This window comes from Condylura cristata, unplaced genomic scaffold, assembly GCF_000260355.1.
Source record: "Condylura cristata isolate star-nosed mole 26May11 unplaced genomic scaffold, ConCri1.0 scaffold00004, whole genome shotgun sequence".
Lineage (NCBI taxonomy): Eukaryota > Metazoa > Chordata > Mammalia > Eulipotyphla > Talpidae > Condylura > Condylura cristata.
The window spans coordinates 42,800,094-42,822,593 of record NW_004567105.1 but is presented as its reverse complement, the minus strand read 5'-3'; the positions used below and the strand labels follow the sequence as shown (position 1 = coordinate 42,822,593).

Genomic DNA, 22,500 nt, shown 5'->3' with positions numbered 1-22,500 from the left:
TCAGACCTGGTGTCCCTCCCACCTTATAAACTCTTTCCAGAGTTCCCCACAAACAAGTCTGATTGGACCTGCAGTTGAATCCTCTAGGTCCCTTTAAGCACACGGATAAGGGCCCACAGTCAGGTAACCCAACGTGAATTGGTTGCCTTGTAAGAAAATGACACCCGGGTCCTGAAGTGGGGCTGTCATTCAGTGGTGGGTGAAAGGCAGCTAAATCAGTTATGATGAGTTACATGAGTTGACTAGTTGGATTTCAGGGACACACAGAATTGTGGGAGATTGGAAGACCAGGTTTGGGAGCAGAGAGAAACTACAGGGGGGCAAGAAACCCGGGAGCATAGCTATCTGTCCGACCTGGAAGTCTCTGATCCAATACCAGCCCTGGGATTGACAGTCCTGAGTTCTCTCTGCCCGTAGATTACCAACTCTTGAAAGGGAGCCTGGGAGAGGTGTCCCCGCTGCCTTGCTTGAGCGCCTCCTGCTTGCTGTGTGGTGAGGTCCAAGCTCCTCGGCCTCTCTGGGTTGGTAACTGGAAGCTTCCCCTGCTGAATCCACATGCAGTGATCCCCATGGCAATCAGAGCTGTGGGAACAGTACTGGCGCTGGATTAATAGTCCATTTGCTGTGAGGCACTTTCATGTCCAATGGAAACAGTGTGGGCATCCACGGAGAGGGTCCCCAGAGTCAGGCCCGGCCAGCAAATGGAATCTGCTGTGGAAGGCCCCATGGAGCTGGCACGGATGAGGGCAAGGTATGGCCAGCTTGGAGGGCCAGACCCCAGACAGCACACGGCAGGCTGAAGTCACGGAGCAGTCCACAACCAGGCCTGCGGTTGAGACCTGGGTCTTGATCACATGTCACAGAAAGCAACTAAAAAGAGTTCATTATGATACAAGCCCTGTGGGACAACGAGCAGGAAGGGCTGTCCCTCTCCTGACCGTTGCTTGGCCTCTGTACATTTTCTCCCCTCCACTCCCTTACCTCTCTCTCTTCATCATACCTGCTGCCCCAATTCTGTTCCTCTGGGAGCCTTGCCATCTATGGCCCAAGGTAGGGAACCCCACTTCCCAAGGCTGTCACTGCAGTGGTTGGGAACATTTCATCTCTCCCTATGACTGAATACTATTCCATTGTGTGGCTCACCACACCTTGATCCAGTCCTCCACCCATGGGAAGCTCCCTGCAGGGATGTGGTGGCTCAGACCTGTCTCCCCAAGGGGGAGCTGTGAAGGGGCTAATCCCTGTACCTCTGCAGGCCCTGGGGCAGCGGGGAGGGGAGTGGTAAGAAGGGAGAAGGAGGAAGCAGAGAGTTGAGGAGGACGGTGGAGGTGTTGCTGACGGCAGAGCAGTCCAGGCAGGAGTGATAAGGTCCTATTTTGGAGCTGAGTATCTCTGTGTGTCAGCAACACGTCCTCGTGGAGATCTTCCACAGACAGCACTCAGGTCTTTGGGAAGGGCAGCGTGTGATAAGTTGGCAGATGGGCTGAGATAAGTTGCAGATTCCTGAGGTGGTGGAGACCAGGACACAGTATTGCAGAGACCACTGGGTGTCTGGATAGCAAGGAGCTCTCCTGCCCTGCAGCCACAGCTGCCCATCTAACCCTTTACTCCAGAGGGCAGAAACCGGCTGAAGGCCTTCACTACCCAAGGAGGAACCAAAAGGCACAAAGTGCTCCAGGCAACAGGCTCCAAGAACTCACAGCGTCGCAAAGTGTCCTGGTCTCAGTCTGGAGAGTCTCATCATTCGCCAGGCTCTCCCTGCGCACACACTGCACACCAGGCTCAGTGCTAGGGACGGGGTGAGCATTCTCTGGCATCGTGGTGCCCACAGACAGTTGCAGTGCCAAGGCGACTGCCTGTAGTCACATACAGAAGAAGGTGATGTTCCATTTAGCTACTGCTGCCAAACAAACCATCCAGCTTTATGAGCTTAAAGCGACAGTGTTTATTTCTCCTGGCACTGTGGATGCCAGGCATCTCCCTGTCTGAGCTTGGATGTGGCCACTTGACTGGGGCTAGGGGCCCTCAGTCTCTTCTCCAGTGAGTGGTGGATACAAGTGAGATGACCAGGCCCACACCTCACACCTCTCTCTCTCTCTCTGTCTCTCTCTCTGTCTCTCTCTCTCTCTCTCCATGTGATCTTTTATCCTGGCTTCTCTCTGCCTGGTGACCTCTGGGTTCCAAGAATGTGAGGGGAGGGCCTGAAACGCTGCTGGAGGCTAAGAAGCCACCAGCTGGAGAAACAAGCTCAGCTTCCTGATAGCAACAGCTCCACATACTAGACACACTGAGCCCCTTAGCTCCCACGGGGTTCCCCTGCAGAGGTGTGCAGAGCGTACAGGGGCTTTGCCATCTCGAGACGGTGGCAGCTCCTCTGGTATCCCTGAGACAGATCAGGGCAACAGCTGGTCAAAAGGACAGTGGCCAGGTGGAGGTCACTGTAGGGTCCTCACCCACCCACACAACTGCAAGGCCACTCATGCTCAGGGAACAACAGTGGAGTTTATTTAACAAACAGAGGAAACAGTACTCAAGGCCACATGTGGCCAGCTGTCTCACCCCAGATAGTGTCCACAGCATCAAAAATCCTAAACAGAAACCACTCATCCAAGATGGTGTTGTCAGTGAGGGTGGGGAGCTCGTGGCCCTCTGGTGAGCCGCGGGCCAGGATCCAGCTCACTGCAGTTGGAGGTGCTCACAGGCAGGGCCCCTGATGTGACGCAGCAGCCCACAGCAACAGGCTAAGAGTTGGGACGGATGGCCCAGGACGCTGGACCAGACAACAGCAGAGGCAGCAGCACCGAGAAGTGCTGCAGGACGATCCACAGCTCTCCCAGGTGACCCAGACACAGAATGCTGACCGGTCACCCAGTCACTAGCGTTCCCGCTCTCTGAGGCTCCTCTGCAAAGCTTCCCAGCTTCTCTGCTTCCTTTGGAGATTGGCTGCTGGATGCATCTGAGAGCACCCAGTCCAGCGAGCAGGTCAGGGCAGTCCAGCGAATCTGAGCAAGGCCTGGAGAGTGCAGGAGTGAGAGAGTGTGAACAAGCCCGAGAGTGTGGCAGGCCAGTAGCCCTTGGAGAGCTCAGACCTGGTGTCCCTCCCACCTTATAAACTCTTTCCAGAGTTCCCCACAAACAAGTCTGATTGGACTGGTCTCAGTCCTATGGCTGATTGGACATAGCACCGCTCAGCTCAGAGCCTGACCCACCTAGTCTGCGATCCAGGCACCAACTCCACAGGGCTCTCTACGGCCTGCAGCTGGGGAAGCCACCGCGGAGCTGCACGCCAAGGGGTGACATGCTAGAGGAACCACTGCCATGCGCCATCCCTGCCGGCCTCCGCCAGCAGCCTGAGCCCCAAGGGGCCACTGGTGGTAACCCGTCAGAAGCCTGCCACCTGCTGCCTCTTGTCCTGCCTGCAAGCAGTGCTCTGGGGACAAGCACCGGAGCCCCGGCGGGGGGGGGGTCCTCCAGTTTCATGGCCACATTTCCAGGGCTCTCACTTCTCTTTTCAGCTGGTAAATTGTCATGGCACCTGCATTGAAAGCACCCAGAGAGTGGGGTAGTAGCCACCCCAATCCATCTGCACATGCTTCCATCTGCATGTTGAATCAGAAAAACAAGGTCAGTTACAGCTGTGTAACATGTGTGCGCCCTGTGGTGCTTAACTAAAAGCAGCATTGCATGGGGCTGGCTTTGGGCTGACCTCAGAAGAGGTGGCTGGGAGGGGTGGGTGTGTGCACTCAGGGGGTGTGTAATTCAAACCTTTGCATTTTTAGCCCTGGGAGGTGTCTAGGGCTTGGAGACCTTCGTGGGCAAGGACTCAGCGTGCTGTGGGCCTCAGGGCCACAGGGAGAGGAACCCCAGACCAGTGGCCTCGGCGCCTGGGGCTCTGCTCTGGGTTGGTCTACAGAGGCCCACAGCGGGTCATACTTGGCTCTGCCACCTGTGGTGGAAACTCCCACAGGTGACTCAACCACTTGGTGCCTCAGTTTTCCTATCTGTGAGGCGGGGATAATGCTACTTTGCTAGGTCTGGATTCTAATGTGAATATAGTGAGTTCTCACTTAGCATTGGCCATCATCTCTTACAAGTGACTTAAAATGAAATAAACAGGCCCTCCCTGATGGCGCAAAGGGTTAAAGCACAGCACTAAGAAGCTATAGCTACTTCCACATGAGTCTGATCCCTGCCCGCCCAGGAGGTGACCACATGGCGCGGCAGACCTCTCCTGACCCGCCCGCTGCTCCCCTCAGCAGTGTGCTTACCCTGTTCTGCTCTCCACTGTCTCTGGTGAATCTTCTCACCGCCCCCGCATCTCTGGCCTCTACCCCCATTCTGTCATGCATAAATAAATAAATCTTTTTTAAAAAATGAAATAAATAGGTCCTAGAATCACTTGATCTTGTTTTTCTGACTGGCTGGGATTCCTTTCATCTCATCAACATGATAAAGAAATGACACTGAATAAAATGATGTCATCCAAGGACCCACTGTAGTAAAAAGCTTCAAATAACAGGCTTTGATAAGATAGGAACTGATTTTGTTTCATGTGAAACACAAATAGGAGGACTGTGGGGAAGTCTGGAAGCTGGTGGCAGGGTGAAGATGCCTCTACTCAATGCTCACAAGTAAACTGCAGTAAACAAAGCCAAAAACAAATGGTGAGAGGAAAACAGGACCACAGCACACAGAGCAGTGTCTGGTGTGGGCCAGCAGAAAGGGGTGGGAAAGCTTTCAGTGAGCTTTGTAGTGAGACTGGGCCAGTGCCACTCACAAGAGGAAGGGGCAGCTGCTGGGAAAAGCCCATGGGCAGGGGCAGGACAGGGAAAGGGCGCCCCCGCCCGCCCCCCCCAACCCTGTACTGCATTGGAAAAGGGGATGTGTTGAGTTTCCAGAGGGAGGGTGCGCTGTTGGAGAGCTGCAGGAGAGCCGGCAGGGAGAGAGAGCCCGAGGATTACACTTTTGAGCCAGAGGCTCTCAATATAGAACTGCTGGAGCCAAGTCAGGGAGAAACAGGTCAGAGCACTACTAGAAGCCAGGGCTGGGAGAGCCCAAGCACCTGCCACTCCTCAACCCAGGCTGAAACCAAAATAAATACTTAGACAAACTAAAGCTCAAGTACCTCTCAGCAACAGGCAAAAACACCCTGCATAAAGTTCTAAAAGAAGAGAACTCCGTATCTGTGAACTATACCAACTACCATCTGTTCTCAGTGCTGCATCTAGCATTTAAAGCAGCTAGAGTAGAAGTGGACACAAGGCTATAAGAGACAGAGTGGGGAGCAGAACAGGCAGATGGACGAAGTTTATGGCTGAGGGGTGCAGGGGATGAGACAGGAGAGGTCTGCTGCACTATGTGGGTCACCCCTGGGATGGGGATCAAACTTGCACTGAAGTGGACGTGGGTAGCTTACAGTACTGTGTCCTAACCTGTTGCACCACCAGGGAGGGCCAGAAATTTTATTTTTCATTGAGGTAATGTTAATTCACAAAGTTGTTGTGTTTAGAGGCTTCAGGCTCAGGCTTGACACTATACTACACCCACACCAGTGTGTACCCACGTCAGTGCACCCACAGTCTCTGGTGAATCCTCTCACCACCCCTGCACCTTTGGCCTGTATCCCAGTTCTGTATGCATAAATAAATAAATCTTTAAACGTAAATAAATAAAATTTCCAGGGCCCTCTCTGGTGGCACAATGGGTTAAAGCACAGCACTATGAAGCTATCTGCAGCCACGGCAGCATGATTTCAATACCCTGCCATGACCCACATGGCCCAGCAGACCTCTCCTGACCCGCCCACTGCTCCCCTCAGCAGTGTATTTCAGTCAGTCTGCCTGTTCTGCTCTCCATTCTGTCTCTGGTGCTGGTGAATTCTCTCACCCCCCCTCACCTCTGGCCTGTACCCCAGTTCTATATGTATAAATAAGACTTTTTTAAAAAAAGATTTATTTATTTATTCATACAGAACTGGGATACAGGCCAGAGATGCGGAGGGTGAGAGGATTCACCAGAGACAGAGTGGGGAGCAGAGCAGGCAGATCGACGAAGTACACTGCTGAGGGGAGCAGCGGGCGGGTCAGGAGAGGTCTGCCACGCCATGTGTTCACCTCCGGGGCAGGCGGGGATTGAACTCATGCGGAAGCGGCTTAAGCTTCTTAGTGCTGTGCTTTAACCCGCTGCGCCACCAGGGAGGGCCAAATAAGTGAGTCTTTAAAAAAGAAAATTTCAGACTGGTAGGGGCCAATGCAGTCAGTCTGCTCTTAGGTAGTGTCTGTGTTGCAGTGTCCGTGCTGAAAGCATGTGGAAGAGGGTGGCCAGCCTACTGCTGAGAGCCAGAGGCGGGGATGTGGGGAGTGCAGGGGAGTGGTTGTAGGAGAGCTGGGACTGTACCTGAGGCCACAGCTGGTGGAGGTCAGACGCTGCGCTGCTCAGAAGCAGAGAGAGGAGGAGGAGCACCGGGAGGACCCCAGCTGGACACCCCTCTGGCCTTATGTCCTCACTGCTTAGGAGCAGCCACATCAGGTGGCCTGTCCCTGAGCCCCCGAGGTCCAGACCAGGCCCAGTTCGTTGCTGGTGTGACCAGGACCTGGGGCAGGTGCGCTGTCTGATACTGGCATTGGCCTCGGCAGAGCCCTGCACCCTTGCTTGATGCTGCCCAACCGCCTGGCTCCACTACACCCCCCCTTAGCGCCTGTGCCCACTCCCCCGTGCCCCTGCCCAGTGTCTAACCAAACTGGGTGGCACAGGCCCCTGCTTCAGCTATGCCTGACAGACTCTGAGCATCAGTCTGCCTTGGGTCTGACTGCCGCCCGCTGACTTGGGGCAGGAGCCCTCGGGCTGGCTGGAGCTCGGCTCATCCACAGAAGCATTGCTGCTGCAGGATCTGAACCCGGGCCCCAAGCGTGCTGTCTGGCACTGGCAGGTGGAAACCTCTTCCTGAGTGGGGGCTGTTGGGAGTGGAACAGTGGGACCTGGAACACTTTAAAAATGGGAGCAATGGTGTACAGCAAAAGAGACATTACAAAAAACAAACAGACAGCCCACTAATTGGGAAAACATTTTCTCACACAAAAGTAGTGAGACTACTGATCACAAAAATATACAAAGAACTGATGAAACTCAACAAAAATAAACAACCCCATCAAAAAAATGGGCAGAAGAGCTAAAAAGACACTTCTCCAAAGAAGAAATGCAGATGGCCAACAAGCATATGAAAAAATGTTCAACATCACTCGTTATAAGGGAGATGCAAATTAAAACCACAATGAGATACCACCTCACCCCAGTGAGAATGGCACATCTTCAAACAACTAGCAACAACAAATGTTGGCGAGGATGTGGAGAAAAAGGAACTCTCCTGCATTGCTGGTGGGAATGCAAATTAGTACAACCACTATGGAAAACTGTTTGGAGATCCCTCAAACTGCTAAACATGGAGCCTCCCTACGACCCAGCAATCCCACTCATAGGTATCTACCCAAAAGACACAAAAACACTGATTGAAAAAGATACTTGTACCCCCATGTTTATTGCTGCTTTATTTACAATTGGAAAAACATGGAAGCAGCCCAAATGCCCAAAAGTAGATGGTTGGATTAGAAAGATGTGGTACATATATACAATGGAATATTACTCAGCAACCAAAAAAGAGAAACACATGTCTTCTGCAGCAACTTGGATGGAGCTGGAAAAGATCATGCTTAGTGAGATAAGCCAGAAGGAGAAAGAAAAATACCAGATGGTTTCACTCATAGCAGGAGTATAATGGACCAGGCGAGAAAATAACAAGAATAATGAACAGCCATATACCAGAGACATTTTGTGGGGGTGGAGTGGGGAATGGGATCAAAAACGGGGGGTGGGGGGAAGTGCACGGGATTATGGTGATGGCACACAGGTGACTTGATGATGGGAGACCCGTGGGGATTACAATTGAGATGGAAAAAAAAGTGTACAAAATGATGTAAAAATAAACTTATAAAATTAAAAAAAAAGGGGGGAGCAATGGGCCCTCCCTGGAGAATAGACACTATGGAAAATAGAAAGGCTGCGCAAAATTTTAAAGGTGGTCTGAGGGATTATCTGATCGTAGCAAAACTTGAAGGGAGGGGACAGCCATAGAGACCTCTGACTCTGACCACAGAAGGCCTTTGTGTGCTTTTTCCCCTCCTCCCCCATCTCTCCTACTGTGAGCCTCTGGAGGGCCCACTGATGCCCCTCCAGTGCCTTTGCTGGGCACAATGCCCCATGTCCCTCCTCCAGCCCCTGGTTTCCACCAATGAGGTGCCAGAAGGGACACGCCCACTCCTCTCCCCACTCCCACAATTCCCGCTCCTGGAGGTGTGGCCACAGGAGAGCTGCCCATGCGCTCAGGCCTCAGTACCCTCTTTGTAAACTGAGCATATCGCAGCTTACACACCCCCAGCAGGGTGGGGTGCATTGGGGTGTGAGCATTCTCACTGCACCCTGTGTTGGTGCCTTGGATGGCCTTGGCTGGCCCCTACCCCATCTGTCACATACAAGCGGACACTGTGGGTTTAGTCAGGCATTTATTGAGGTGCCCCCAGGGCCCCGCCTCCTGCTTACTCCTCTTTCTCGTCCCCATGGGTGATAATGTAGCACAGGGACTTGTAGTCAATGTTCCCCGCCAGGTCCATGGGCGTCAGGGCAAACATTTGTTCCACCTGGGGAGGCAGTGGTGAGAGGCAGCTTCCCGAGCCAGCACAGCCAGGGAGGACTCGGCGAGGGGGGTGGCTGTGTGACCTGAGGAAGACCCACCACCCTGGGCTCTGGGTTGTATGGCCCTAGCAAATTTAACCTCAAACCCAAAACTCAGAGTTAATGCTTTTCAGTTGTCTGACTTTGGGCAGACTGGGGAGAGGGGTGGGCCATGAAGGGGGCCAGAGGACAAAGGGGTAACCCTGACCCCACTCCCCTCATGTATGAAACCTCTTCCAAATACCAAATATGCCCCTGCGTCTCACCCCTGGGACTGTGTGCACACAGCTCTATCAGTGTGACTCTTTGACAGTTTTTGACTGCACATCCTTGTCCTTCCCCCTCTACCTCTCAACAGAGATGGACCTTCCCCCAGGAGGCTCTAAGTGCACAGGGCAGTGGTTTACCAAGGCCTCCCCAGCGCAAGGTGAGGCCCTGGGAAGGGACTGGGAATCCTCACCTCGGCCAGAGAGAACTTGTCTGCCTGGGTCAGGAGCAGCTGCTTGAACCTGCGTGAAGTAGGAGGAGCCTCAGTGGGCAGCCACAGGGGGAGCAGGGAGCTGGGGGTAAAGCACCCTTGGTCCAGGTGAATAGCAAGGGCCCCCAAATATAGGCAGTCATTCCCATAAGGAACCGCATGCCCCTACCTCCTGCGTGGTGCCCACATGTCATCCCAGCCAGTCTTACTTACTCATCCTTGTTCACCACCCCCTGGCCACTGGGGTCGAACATACGGAACGCACTCAGGATGGCTTCCTCGGGGTCTGTCCCTGGGAGGCCGAGAGAACCAGGAAAGAACTCACACCACCATTTCTGCCCAGCCCAATCCAGAAAGGACCCAGGGTGCAGTGTCTTCAACCCAGGAAAGGTAGGGAGGGGCCCCCCAATACAAAGCATCCCTCAGAGTTCAAAGAAGCAAGGACTAGCAATCCCCCCGAAGTGCAGGTCTGGTCAGGAAACTAGGCTTTGTGACTTGGGAGGGAGGCAGCAGGCCCACTTCCCAGCCCACAAGCAGGACCTAGGGTGACCAAAACCCTTGAGACACAGGCAAAGGATGTGTGGAGGGGACCAGAGGTGGGGGGCATCGACCCACAGCCTCTGGGAGGGCAAAAGTGTGGGTAGGATTCAGGTGGAGCCCAGATGTGGTCTAGGAGGGGTTCAAATGGGATCCAGGCAGGGTCCGGGGGTGGAGGGGCTTAGGTGGAGTTCAGTGGGGTCCAGGTGGGATTGGAGCTCACTCACTGCCCTACCAGGGGTTTCCAGGGGAGCCCTGCCTAGGCTCACCATTGAGCTTCTCCCCAAAGAGTGTGAGGAAGACAGTGAAGTTGATGGGGCCCTTCCCCTCCTGCAGCATGGCATCCAGCTCCTCATCCGGAACGCTCACCTTCCCTGGGGGGTGGGGAGGGACATCAGACAGACACAGAGACCCTGGGCCCCCCTGCGAGGGCCCAAACAACCCTGCCCCCTTCCCAAACACAGGGCAGAGAGAGTCAGAGGAAGTTGGGGAGGTAAAGCAGGGAGAGGGAGGTGTGAGGAGACAGTGAGAGGAGGTGTGAGCAGCAGCGGGGAAGTGAAGGCCTGTCCCAGGGGCCCCCACCAGCCCAGCAGCTGAGCAGGCAGGGTGAGGGGTGGGGGCACTTACCGAGCTGGGAGTAGGTCTCCCGCAGATCTGACTTACAGATGATGCCATCACGGTTCTGGTCGATGCAGCTAAAGGCCTGCGAGGTGGGAATCTCTAGGTGGGAGCAGTCCCCTACCCCTGGGAAGGTGGAGTGGGAGGAAGGGGAGCCCAGGGTGGAGGGGGAGCAAGGATCAGACTGTTGGGTCGGCCACTCACTTCCTTGAACTCCTGGATCTGGGCTTGCTCGAACATGGAAAAGACATTGGAAGAGCCTCGTTGGGCCTGCTTGGTGGCTGCAGCCTTGCCACGGGTCCCCGCCTTTCTGCTGGCCTGCAACACTGTGGGTGGGGAGGGGTCCTCTCCCTGGGGCCCCAAAGGCTGCCCTCCATACACACTCCCTCAGCATTCCCAGGAGAGCCTGGGTCCTCTTCCTGGAGATCAGTCCTCTGGGCCCACTGCCAGCAAGAAATGTCTGGCACTGCTTTCTGAGCCCAGAGGGCTGCACCCGGGAGGCCACTGGCCTTGTAGTCCCCACCTGGCACTCACCATCCTCCCTCTGTGGCAGCCTGGTTGCCCACAACCTCCAGACCCCCTTTATGTCCCAGCCTTATCACCTGGAGGACCAAATAAGGAGTGCAGGAGAGGACAGGCCCAAACTTGGCAGTCCCTGCCTGGGCTGGGGGAGGACAGGCCCCTGGCAAATTCCAGACACATTCTTAGTGACCTTTAAGCCCCGTATGTGTTATATCGGGGTGTCCACCGTCCCTGCAGGACTGGTGTGAGTCTCCAAGAGCAGAGAAAGCTTCAGGCTCTCACCAGTCTAGGTGCTGAATGAGGAGGACCTGCTAATGGCACCCACCTCACTGTTCCTCCTGCAGGATCAGCCAGAACCGGTCCAGTTCAAAAAGACAGCTGGGGGAGGGCTGGCCGCGGACTTGGCTGGGCAGCGAGTGATAATGAGGATGATCTCTGGTTTAAGACCCCTCTGGCCTGAGATCCCCGAGGATTTCCAGAGGTTTTGAAGATGCTTGGCATTGGCCTCCGGCCCATCTGACTAAGGCCAGACAACAGCCCTGAGCACACCATGATCCCGGTAGAACCTGTGGGTGATGCTTTTAGAGCACAGAGCACCACCTGGATCCCAAGCATCACCTTGGGTCCCCTGACAGTGGGCCCTGAGCCCCTCAGTGGGGCTCGGCTGCAGAGTGAGCGGACTGGGTTTCCTCTACTGCACCAGGGATGCAGCCTCTGGCTCATTAAGAGCAGAAGTGTCACTGGTTGCCCCTGAACTTAGGAGTAGGTTGTGGTGGCCTTGAACCTGGCTTTGCAAGGCTGCACTGCCCAAGGGACTGGGTGCCCCTGGGGAGAGGCAGCTGGCAGAGGGGGTATTCTCGGCCATCAGACCCAAAGCCCCTTCTATATAATGAAGAAGTATTTAATGACAGCTCCTTTACACTCCTGAAATGAAATTCATAGAATACACCTACATAGAGAATTTCTAAAAACTGTAACAAAGGAAAAACAGGAAATAATTTACATTACAATGACATTCGGGGCATAAATGCTAGAACATGAGTACTTTAGGACTGACAATGAAGTGATCAGACGCTCACTCACGATGAGTAAGTGAGAGTCAAGAGAATGAAAATGATCAGAGACAAGTCCACGTGAGAAATACCAGAAAATGAGATGTCTGGGGGGAGGGGGAGGGGGTAACAGTCCAAAATCACAACTTTGGGTGAAGTTTAGAATGAAATAAAGCAGTCATTCCTGATTTGCTGGGCAGTTTCTCATTGGAAAGTGAGTTAAAATCATGCATATGTTTATATGTAGCTGGGTTTACATGGAAGTTGCCATTAGGCCCTTGACTTCGGTGACTCTAATTCCAGGCCTCAGAAATCATTGTGATGTCTTATATCCTGACCTCACCCCCATCCCCCACCCCACCCCGCCCAAGTCATTGTCAACAACCCAGTGGACATTGAGAGCCCCTTGCTGAGACCACCAGGGGCCCAGAGACCAGCCCTGTCTCTCTTCCAGAGACATGGCCCGGCCTCCCACCCCTTCCTGGGGCTCTGCAGGTCATCCAAGTTGTTGAACGATAAGAGCATGTGTTCACACACCACATGTTATGAGTGGGCAGCTGAGCTGTGGAGAGTCCAGTACCTCTGCTGCCCCAAGCCCTCGCTGCCATCCCATTGCTGTTTCTCCTGTCATTCTTCACACTCCCCAGCCAAGCCCACTGGAGGGGACAGGAAATTCCTAGGCCTGCAGATTATACATGTCTATATTTTGTCCCTTGTACATAGATGCCAAAGAACGGTGGACAAGGCCATGTTCTAAACTTTTAATTAAAAAAATGCACAGAGTCCCAGATCGGACACTGAGCAGGTGGGATGGCACGTGAGGCTGGTGTGGAGAGAGCCGGCCTAGACGGTCGCTTTGGGTGTGCTGCTTGGGCTTCTGTTCAGTGTCATGGGAGTGAGGACTCCATCTCTTGAGGGGCTTGCACACCTGCATTGGTGGGGTGGGAGCTCCTGGGTGAAGGTGGAGTTCCTCCTCTTCTTGGCCCCACGGGAACAGGACTTTGAGGCTCAATCTCTTGTGCTCCCAGAACCGAAAACCACTTCAGAATGGTGGTGTGAGAGGGGCCTTGGGGTACCCACAGCCTCTATAGTGAGTTGGTTGCTCTCATTTACCCCCCAGGAGCCCTTGAATCACAGGTAAAAACAGGCCTGAGTCGATGACCAGCCACCCATAGCCCCTATGGAGCCCAGGTCCAAGTCTGCACCAGGGCTGCCTGCCCATGTGGGCTGAGTTCCCAGGGAATCAGGCCACAGTAGAGTCCAGCGGGCACCTTCATCACAGTTGTGGTTGAACAAGAGTGAAAGGCCCATGGGGCAGGGAGTGAAGAAATGCAATACAGTCCCGAGCTGTTCCCTTCTGGGCAGCTGACTGCAGCAACATAAGTTCAGGGACTATGGACATCTCCAGTCCTGCTCAAATCAGCTTCCAACCAACCCTGGGCCCTCGGGTGATCCCATCAATTGTCTATAAAAGAAGAGATCGGCGGGGGTGCCCCACATTCCCAGGGGTAAGAGCTTTCCCCATCTTCTGTGAGGGGAGGTATCTAAGGTCCTTATCAGAGGCCTCTTGACTGGCCCAAGCTGGGAGCACCTGTGGGGAGCTCTCTCCCCTGGAGCCCGGGGCCAGTAGCTGTGCAGTCTCCTCTTTGCCCGCAGGGCCTCTGTTCTCAATGCCCCAGCATGCAGGCCTTCTTACAGGCCACCGCGGAGACGAGCGCTGCACCCCGGCCACTGCCCTCCTCTGACTCGATGAAAGTGATCTCGCAGCTGGGCGTCAGCCTGCGAACGCTGGCATGGAACCGCTCCTTGAAGCTAAGCAGGAAGGAAGCAGGGCATATTTTCCTCTTAACAGCGCTCCGGCACAAAGTCACCCCTGCCCGACCTCAGCGCTATTACAGGCATGTGGAACACAGCGCTAAGGTTAAGCACCCACCCTCAACTCCCCCCCAAGATGGACAAAGAGAAAAGAATCCCTGTAGTTGTGAGCCCAAAAGGCCTTGGTGAACGTCCACCCCCGCCATCACTTCCCAGGTGGAGGCTGAGGGCTGTCCTCTGCCCTGTCCTCTGCCCTTGGGGCGCGCAGAGAGCTCACCTGGGATGCAGCTTGTACACCGAGCCGTCCACACCCACGGTGATACGCATCACGTCCTCGCTGCGACTCTCGCGCATGCGGTTGATGACCCCGGCCAGGCCGGCGGCGCACATGTGTGCTGCGCGAGTGGACACGCTCTCGCAGGCCCGGCGCACGAGGTCACAGTCAGTGGCGGAGGGCCTCAGCCCCAGCGTGCTCAGGATGTTGTAGATCTGCTTCCGGTCTCCTGAGTCGCTGCGGGCAGGGATGGAGGACGGAGGGCATGGCTAATGGATCACTCCCAGCCCCACCCCGCACCCCAGCCACCTCCCCCTAGGGCCTCTTGGAGCTGACCTCCTGGCTGCCTCTTTGCTTCCCGCTGCCCACCTCACCCAGGCAAAGCTCTTGGGGCTGGGGACAGTGGGGAGAGCAGGTGCATTTGCATAGAAACCGGCAGTAACCTCTAGCCCATGCCTTTCTATATAGTCCTGCCTCTTTACTTGAAGGTGGGACTACACGGCCATGTCTCAGGGCTGGTTAGCGGACAGACACTATGTCCAAGGTGGTGGAGGGCTACCAGACACCCCACCCCAGGACCTCACCTCCTCCCGGGCCCCCCCTCCCCCTGACTGCACCCCTCAGGACAGGACCTCCAGCCCTGTCCACTCCTGAGCTCAGTCTCTTGTATCACCGACCGGCCCCACCACTTCCCCCAGGGGGTCACCTGTACCCTCACCCCTGGCCCCCATTCCACCTCTGTTCCCCTCTCCCCCTCGCACCTCTCCACCTGGGATACAAAGCGGGTCTCGAAGGCACCTCGGGTTCGCAGCTGCTCCGAGGCCTCCCCGTGGAAAAGCAGGTTCTCATCCACGAGCTTCAGCAGCACCAGCCGCACCAGCTCGCCCATGTACTTGCCCCCGATGAGCTTCTCAAACCTGGACGGGCGTGCTGGGCTTATCCTCAGCAGAGCAGAAGGACCTCAGGTCCCCATTCCCAGGCACCACCAGCCCCCAGCGGGGTCACAAGGAAGCCAAGTGAGGAGCAGTAACTAGCCTTGCCAGAGTCCCCTACATTTCTTCATTTATCAGTGAAGGCTTAGGGACCAGATAGGAGTGCGCGGCCGGCTGCTGGACCGCTGGGCTGCAGGCGCTCAGCCGCTCTGAGCTCGTGGCAGATACCTATCCACTTTGGTGCTCCCGCCTGTGATGGGTTGTGGTTTTCCTTGCTCAGTTACAGTTGGGGGAACTAAGGCTCAGGATGGCTCATGACTAGCCTGAGGCGTGCCTCGGCCACCAGGCCAAGGCTCCTAGGCCCCTCTTTCCCGGTCTCCACAGAGCTCTAGAACTCATGGTGCTGGAAATCTGAGAACCGCTGTTCTCACCTTGTAGTCCATGAAATGCCACTGCCCTAGTAGAGGTTATGAGAGCCAGAGAAGGAGCTAACGCAAGAATTCACATGTGCCTGGCCTGAAGTAATTTCTTAGTAAAGGAACCATGATTCCAGACAAGCTGTTATGCAAACCTGCAGAAGTCCACAAAATACTAATATCTGTTCACAAAATACCAATATATGTGTGTGTGTAGAAATATTGTATTTCTACACACACACACACACTTTGGGCAACTGTTCTAAGTTAAACCCACTTAATGCTGCTGGGAGTGTCTCAGGGCCTTCAGTGCAGACAGCAGTCACCTGCTGAACGTAGTGAGGTGCAGTTTATCTACCCACGTAAAAACCAAACCTTCAATCCCTCACTGTTCCAGGTCACAGAGAGGCACGATACGTGTGTGCTGATGGAAGAGACAGCAGTTACAGCACTTTACAAAGGGATTGTCAGCTTGCTTTTCCCCCCAGAGCTGTTAAAAACAAGCTCATTATCTGCCTGGATGAGCAAAGCAATGCCAGAAGGGGCAGTCCTTACAGCTGCTGGCCTGGGTTCAGGGAGTTCTCGTCCACCACACGGTCATATTCCAGCAGGAACTCGTCCAGCTCGCCTGAGTCTCCAAAGGCTCCCCACTCCGTGTTGACGCACATCCGGCCCTCGTCTCCCTCCACCAGCTCCACGTTCTGCATCTCCTCCATGTAGCAGGCATTGCAGCCCGTGCCTGTGGGGAAGGCAGCATCAGGCCCCATCTGGGTCTCTTGGGCCAGGGGATGCCCTTCCTGGGAACCCACCTCTCTTGGGTGCCATCCCCCCAGGCCCTGCAGGAAGCCCCTTGCGGCCCTGTCTTCCCAACTTCCTAGAGCCCTCCACACCCACCACTGTCTGGGTCTCCTGCGTTGCCTGGAGCAATGGAAAAGGGGCTCTCCCAGGGGTTAAAAGACCTGGGTTTACCGTGTAACCTAAGGTAGATGAGCCCACCTCTCTGGGTTGTTCCTCTTCCCTAAGGGGTTGGTAACACCTTCTCCCATTACCTGGATAGTTGGAAGGATTGAGGGAAACGTGTCAAAGTGTTTTGTCAATTAGAGACGGGTGTGGGATATTATGGTTTTATATTCTCTATGTACCACCCTTGTTTTTCGGCACCTTCCAAGCATGTGTTTGAGCTTCTCTGTCCCAGACCCTATTTGGGGGGCATCCAGAGGTGAGTAAGGCACTGTGTGAGCCCTTGAGGGCATCACACAGGCAACTGCAGGCAGAATCTGTCTCTGACAAGGTTACATGCAAAGTGAAAGCAGGGATCTTTTGGTTTAGAAATTATTAAGAGTTTCACACTTTCAAACTGTGACAGCAGGATATCAATCTGACTGACTGTAAGAGTGGCCAGAGCTCTTAAAAGATCAGGAACAGAAGTTCAAAGGCCAGCCAGTGGAGCTGATTTGCTGGAATCAGGGCCTGATAATACCAGGCTTTCCAATAGTGTGTGTGTGTGTGTGTGTGTGTGTGTGTGTGTGTGTGTGTGTATAACAGAAATCCAGACTTTGATGTGATTTCTCCTAACTTCCAGATCTTGATAATTCACATTCACGTGTTTTTAAGTACAGAGCAGAGTAATTGAAGAGTGTCAGCCCACAGGCTACCCTCTCCCATCTCTGCAGGACTCAGGTGCACGTGTCTTGGGGAACAACGACGCCCCCACCTGGCTGGCCCAGGCAACTCTGGAGTAGAGTGTCAGGGTGCATGGCCAGGGCTCCTGCAGCTTCTGTTTGGGTGGTGAACTTAAAGACAACTTTCATCTAAAGGCTGAGACAGAAAGAACAAGGAGAGACAAAGCAAGGTCAGGCGACAGCTCTGTGTGTGTGTGTGTGTGTGTGTGTGATTACAGATGAGTTCCCAAGGGTGTGAATATCTAATACCTCAGGGCTGGTCCCAAAGACACATCAAAACAAACCATTTCCATTCAACTTTTTGGTAACTAGTGCCCAGAGCTATATCCCCACACTTGTGTTCTCAGAGGAACATATATCTGGTGAGATTGCTCCTCAGCAAATGCTCAGCCCAGTGCTGGTGCAAGAGGCCTACTGGGAACAGAGAGCTACTTTCAGCTTGGGCAGGGCAGGCCAGCTGCCTCAGCCACTGGGAAGGCCATTTGGGGGGGAGATGCCACTTTTACTAATCTTCCACTTGGATAAATATACCCAGTTTGGTCAATTTACCAGATAAGGTGTTTTAATTCAATCCAGGTGGATGTGCAAATGGGGTGTCATCTAATGCAGTGACTTTTGAGTGTTAAAATGTTTCTATCAGTAAATAGCGGCTGCATTCAGAACACTCCCCTGACCCCCTCAAGATCTCCCTGGCCTTTGGCACCTTTGGGATCAATGCTTGCCACACAGGCCCTGCTCAACCATCACTGAATGCCACATACTTTGGCCCTCATCCCTCCAGACCCAAGGCAGGGGAGCCTTGGCACCGTGTTTTGTGGTGACAGAGGCCCCTGGAAAGGACAGGATGTGTCCTTACCCACAATCATGCCAACCTCACACCGATGGTCCTCGTAGTAGCAGGAGATCATCGTGGCCACGGTATCATTCACCATCGCCACCACGTCCATCTCAAAGTCCTACCAAGAAGCACAGAAGCTGTGACGACGGGACTGGGCTCCTGGCTCAGTTTGCCTTGGGCTGGTGCTGCCAGGCCAACAAGGTCAACACTTCTCTCTGGGAGGATGCCAAGAGTGCATGCTGGCCTCGAGGGAGGGAAGCCCAGGACAGCCACAGGGTGGGCATGGTTGCCACCTCACCCCTCTTCGTTTGATGGCATCTCGCAGGAGCCCCACGATGTTGTTCCCTTCTGCTCCTGAAGCCTTGAAGCCCTTAGTCCAGTTGAGGAGGATGCCCTGTGGGAAGAGAGGGGCCTCAGTGGCTGCTGATGAGTGCTGGGGGCCAGGGAAAGGGAGTTAACCTGAACCACAGAGCTGCATCCCACATTGCCTGTGGGGAAGCAGAGGCCCCAAAGAGCCACACACCTTGAGAAGTAGTACAGAAAATTCTCCACAAATGCCTCAGATTTCTACAAGGCTGGGCCCCAGTCAAGTTAAGAATGTTTGTATAGGGAACCTCAGAGGTGCCATCTCAGATTAAGGATGAGGTCAGGAGGGGAGCAGACTTGTACAAGATTGGGGTCCTCCCCAATAGCTCATAGCGTGTGGTCTGTCCTCTGGGTGCTGTGGGAAACCAGTGAGGTGGTTCTCACTGCTGCCCCTGCTGTGAACCCCAAGATGACTTTCTCCCTGACAAACACGTGCAGAACTGGCACGTGTGTCTCTGTGTGTGACCTCTACACTTACACAGGTATGTGTGTACAGCTGACATGTATATATCCAGTTCACACTAGTGTATGTACGAAATGGACATGTATGCATGCACATACATATGTGTATGTGTATAGCTGCCACACACACATAGAGTTGTGGAGATGGGTGTAACTTACACACGTGCATACACACATATGTAATTTGTGTGTGCATATAACTATGTTATGTGTAGTTGTCAGGCTAACGGGCCAGCTCACACGTCAGGCTAACGTGGCCCCCCCATGCTACAGCTTTGACCCCCCCCCCATGTTTCTGTCTGCACCATAGTGGTTGGCAAAGTGCTGACCACGGGCATGCTAGAGCCCACCCCTGACACTTCCTGCCCTGGGCAAGTTGCTAAACCTCAGCTTCCTAATAGCAGGGGTGATAAAAGTGTCCCTTGGGGTTGTGGGAGAAGCTGAGGCAAATGGTAAGAACAACTAATACTCTGACTGTTTTTCCAAAGTCTCCCAGAGTGTATGTGATGGAGCCATAATTGGACTCCAAGTCTCCTTGCCAACAGGAAGCTGGGTTCGAAGGCCTGGCAGACTCTCCCTGGGGAGCACATTCAGTGTCTGGCCACCCACCGCCTCCCTGCCTGCTCCTCCCCCTGGCCTGCCTTGTCAAGGTCTTCATGTCTCACAGGAAAGGAGAAGGTGAAGCCCAAGGGCAGCTTCTTGTGCTTCAACTGATGCTTGTCCAGGAAGTCAGAGATGCACTCGGAGATGTAGTCGAAGAGCTGGAAGACACACACGAGGTGGCCGTCCCACTGCAGGAGAGCCGCAGTCCCCGGTGTCATGCCCCGGTCCTGCCTGATCAACACTGAGGCCAGAGCCCTGCTGCTGGCCGCTGGACAGGATGACACAGGGTGCGGCAGGCCCCAAGTGCAGCTGTGCTGTCTGCCTGCCTCCCCAGCTGGACCCAATCAAGTCCTGCTTCAGGCTGGCCCCTGAGACTTTGGACAGAGACATGTTCCTGGCCGTAGCAGCATTTCAGTCTCCTTCATCCAGAAGGTGCTTTGCTGCCTCCAGGTGTCATAGTTGGCCTGCCCAGCCCCTCCCCGCTCACATGGACAGTCCAATAACTGGCCTGCTAAGTGCGCTGCTGACTAACTCACTCCCTCTTGGGTGCTGGGGCTCAGTGAAGGACCCATACCACCCCTGCTGCCTTTGTTCATGCCAGTCCCACATCACGCAGAGGTGCCGTGAGCACAGGCTGCTGCAGACCGCCTGCCTTGAGGTTGACCTCAGGCCTGGCAGTGGTACGAGCTTTGGCTCAACCAGCCTCTCCCTGGGAGTCATTTTACTTCTTGTCCCCCTCTCTGAGTCAGCGTGGTCTTGCTGCCAGGCCACCCGGTTAGTGTCCATGCTGGCAGAGGGCAGTGGAGTGACACGGGCCTTGGGTAGCAAGCATGGACTGTGAGCAACTGGGCTAGTGTGTTCTCTTATCTGCCCTGTCAGGTTTCTCCTCTCTCTGGGAAACTGGGTGAGGGTGTGACCTGCTGGGGTCTTGTCTGAGGGGTCTTCCACTTAGATCCTTCAGCTGTCTTCCTAGACCCACTAAGGCTGAACTTTCTTCTGCCCATTACCCTTCCCCCTTCCTCCCCCCACCAAGTCCCTTTGTGGACAGGTGGGTTCTCCTACCAGGATCAGCTGAACTCTGAGATCCTGGGTGGTCGTGACCCGAGTGCAGGCCACTGGCCCCTGAGACCCCTGGCCCCCAGCCCAAGCTGCTCACCATCTCGGCTGTGCCCGTCATGGCGTCCTCGGGGATGGAGTACATCTGGTGCTTGGTTTTCACACTCCACTGTCCCGCCTCGCCCTCCCCCACCTTCACCAGCATCACCCTGAAGTTGGTGCCGCCCAGGTCCAGGGAGAGAAAGTCCCCGACTTCTGCAGCCACAGGAAGAAGCACATCAGCCTCGTGGATACTGCCCATCAGGAACCCCCAAGATCCGGGAAAGGAGGAGGGGTAGTTATAGGTGGAAAAGTAGCAGCGGAGCTGGACAAATGGGCTGCCAGACCCAGATCTGGGGGACCCCAGAATAAACTGTGGGGGGAGTCAAAGATCAACCAGAGAAGTCAGCTGACTCCCCTATCTTGGACTGCAGTCACCCCGAGCCCAGAGCCCAGCTAAAGGCTTAGTGATATACCACCCTCTTTAATGAAAGGTGGAATTGTATTGCCCTTACTATCTTCACGCTTTCGGGGCCTAAGTCTCCAGGGATTCCTGCAGGATCAGCATGAACAACAAGCCACCACAGACCCTAATCCAGCTACAGAGTCATGTCTTTTGATGTAGAAGGTCTCCAACCTCCAACTGAAAATGGGGTGCATGTAGCAGGTATGATGAATGACTGCTATGCCTGCTGGCCCTTACAAATACCTAAACTTTCCTGGCAATTCAATATGTGTGTACTCCCCTTTTATTATAAAATTTTTATTATAAAACTAAAAAACCACTGCAAATCCAGGCAGTCAGTGTCAGACCCAAAGATCATTTCGATCCTCATTTGCACAACCCAATAACCTCCTTCAACATGCCATTTAAACTGAAGTTTTTGGGTTCCCACTGGCATAAGGGCTAGGACCCTGGGGTGTTCTGCCTGACTGATTACACTAGTGAAGTGGCCTGAACTCACAATGAAACTGGGGGCCCCCCAGATGACCACGAGAACCTGTTTCTTATTGTAAGATAAAACATCCAGGTTTCCGGAGGTTGGGGTGAACCCGCAGACCCCAGGAAAGGGCCAGCAGAACTAAGGATGAACACCAGTTCTCTGTGTGCCTGGCACATTGGGATTTCAGGACTGGGCCAGAGGGAGACCATCCCAGTGCTGCTGGGGACAGACTGAGTCTTCCGAAGGGGCTGGGACGCCTCTCACCGCTGGGGCCTGGAGGCAGAGTCTGTGGGTGAGAGCTGCCGCTTCCCCAGCGGGTCCCACCCCTGCCCTGCTCTGGCCCGCAGTACCTGAGCCTTCCGGGGTGGAGCGCACATACGTGGGCAGCATCTTCACACTGGCCTCCTCGTGGGTCTCCAGTCTCAGGCCTCTGTCCATTTCCTTCTGCATCCGTCTCATCACCTTTTTCAAGTCTTCTTCTTGCAGCTGGAACTCTGCCAGGATGTGCTCTGCCTGCATGGGGAGGGGGATGGGAACTGCTGGGCCCGACAGGGCCTCACAGCACTAGGGGAGGGAGGGTCCTCAGTGTGGGCCCCTCCGCCTGCAATCCGAACATGCTGAGTGTCAACTTTTGCCCTGTGAGCCTGGGTCTGGGATGATCTACAGATAAACTTCATACTACTACAGATAAACTAGTTAAAAATAAGAACTGCCGAGTTCTAAGACCAGTCCCTAAATAAGTGCAGTGGGATATGTTGAAGGTTGGGAGCAACATGGTGCCTCCCTTTGTCCCTCAGATATCTACCTACCGAGGAGAGGCGGACGGCGCTCTGACAGCAACAGGAAGAGCCAGTCTGGAGGGCGATAGGCAGCGGGCATCACTGTCCCACATCTGGCTCTTGTATCTCTAGGAAGTTCTGCTAAGGAAATACCAGGCTAGTGGACACAGGTGTGCATCAGGGACAGTTGAGGCAGCATTAATCAGGAGAAGCTGGTTGGTGGGAGGTATCTGGTTGACTAAAGCTCCCCACACTTAATAGCTCAACCAGGGAAATGACAAACAAATGGGGCTGACAAAGACTATGGCAAACAACCAGGCCAAACTGGAGCCTTGGCTAAGCCGCTCTGCAGCTTGCCAGGGT

General features: G+C 54.4%; 2 protein-coding genes across 2 annotated transcripts in view; both read right to left on the bottom strand.

Moving 5' to 3' along the window:
* Positions 1-8,554: 8,554 nt before the first annotated feature.
* On the bottom strand, positions 8,555-10,669 carry MYL7 (myosin, light chain 7, regulatory). Its single transcript, XM_012735205.1, has 6 exons — positions 10,562-10,669; positions 10,367-10,442; positions 10,009-10,113; positions 9,416-9,494; positions 9,185-9,233; positions 8,555-8,690 (listed from the first exon to the last, which is right to left on the bottom strand). The coding sequence occupies exons 1-6, from the start codon at positions 10,595-10,597 to the stop codon at positions 8,589-8,591; spliced, it is 447 nt and encodes a 148-aa protein (XP_012590659.1). The 5' UTR covers positions 10,598-10,669; the 3' UTR covers positions 8,555-8,588.
* Positions 10,670-13,598: 2,929 nt separating this feature from the next.
* The window catches only part of GCK (glucokinase (hexokinase 4)), a 34,028-nt gene continuing 25,126 nt past the window's right edge, over positions 13,599-22,500 (bottom strand). The window contains exons 2-10 of the mRNA XM_004676545.1: positions 21,709-21,871; positions 20,476-20,630; positions 19,358-19,477; positions 18,187-18,282; positions 17,907-18,006; positions 15,924-16,107; positions 14,782-14,937; positions 14,024-14,257; positions 13,599-13,743 (exon numbers count right to left, since the gene is read on the bottom strand). Of these exons, the coding sequence (XP_004676602.1) occupies positions 13,599-13,743; positions 14,024-14,257; positions 14,782-14,937; positions 15,924-16,107; positions 17,907-18,006; positions 18,187-18,282; positions 19,358-19,477; positions 20,476-20,630; positions 21,709-21,871 (1,353 nt within the window). The remainder of the gene's footprint in view (positions 13,744-14,023; positions 14,258-14,781; positions 14,938-15,923; positions 16,108-17,906; positions 18,007-18,186; positions 18,283-19,357; positions 19,478-20,475; positions 20,631-21,708; positions 21,872-22,500) is intronic.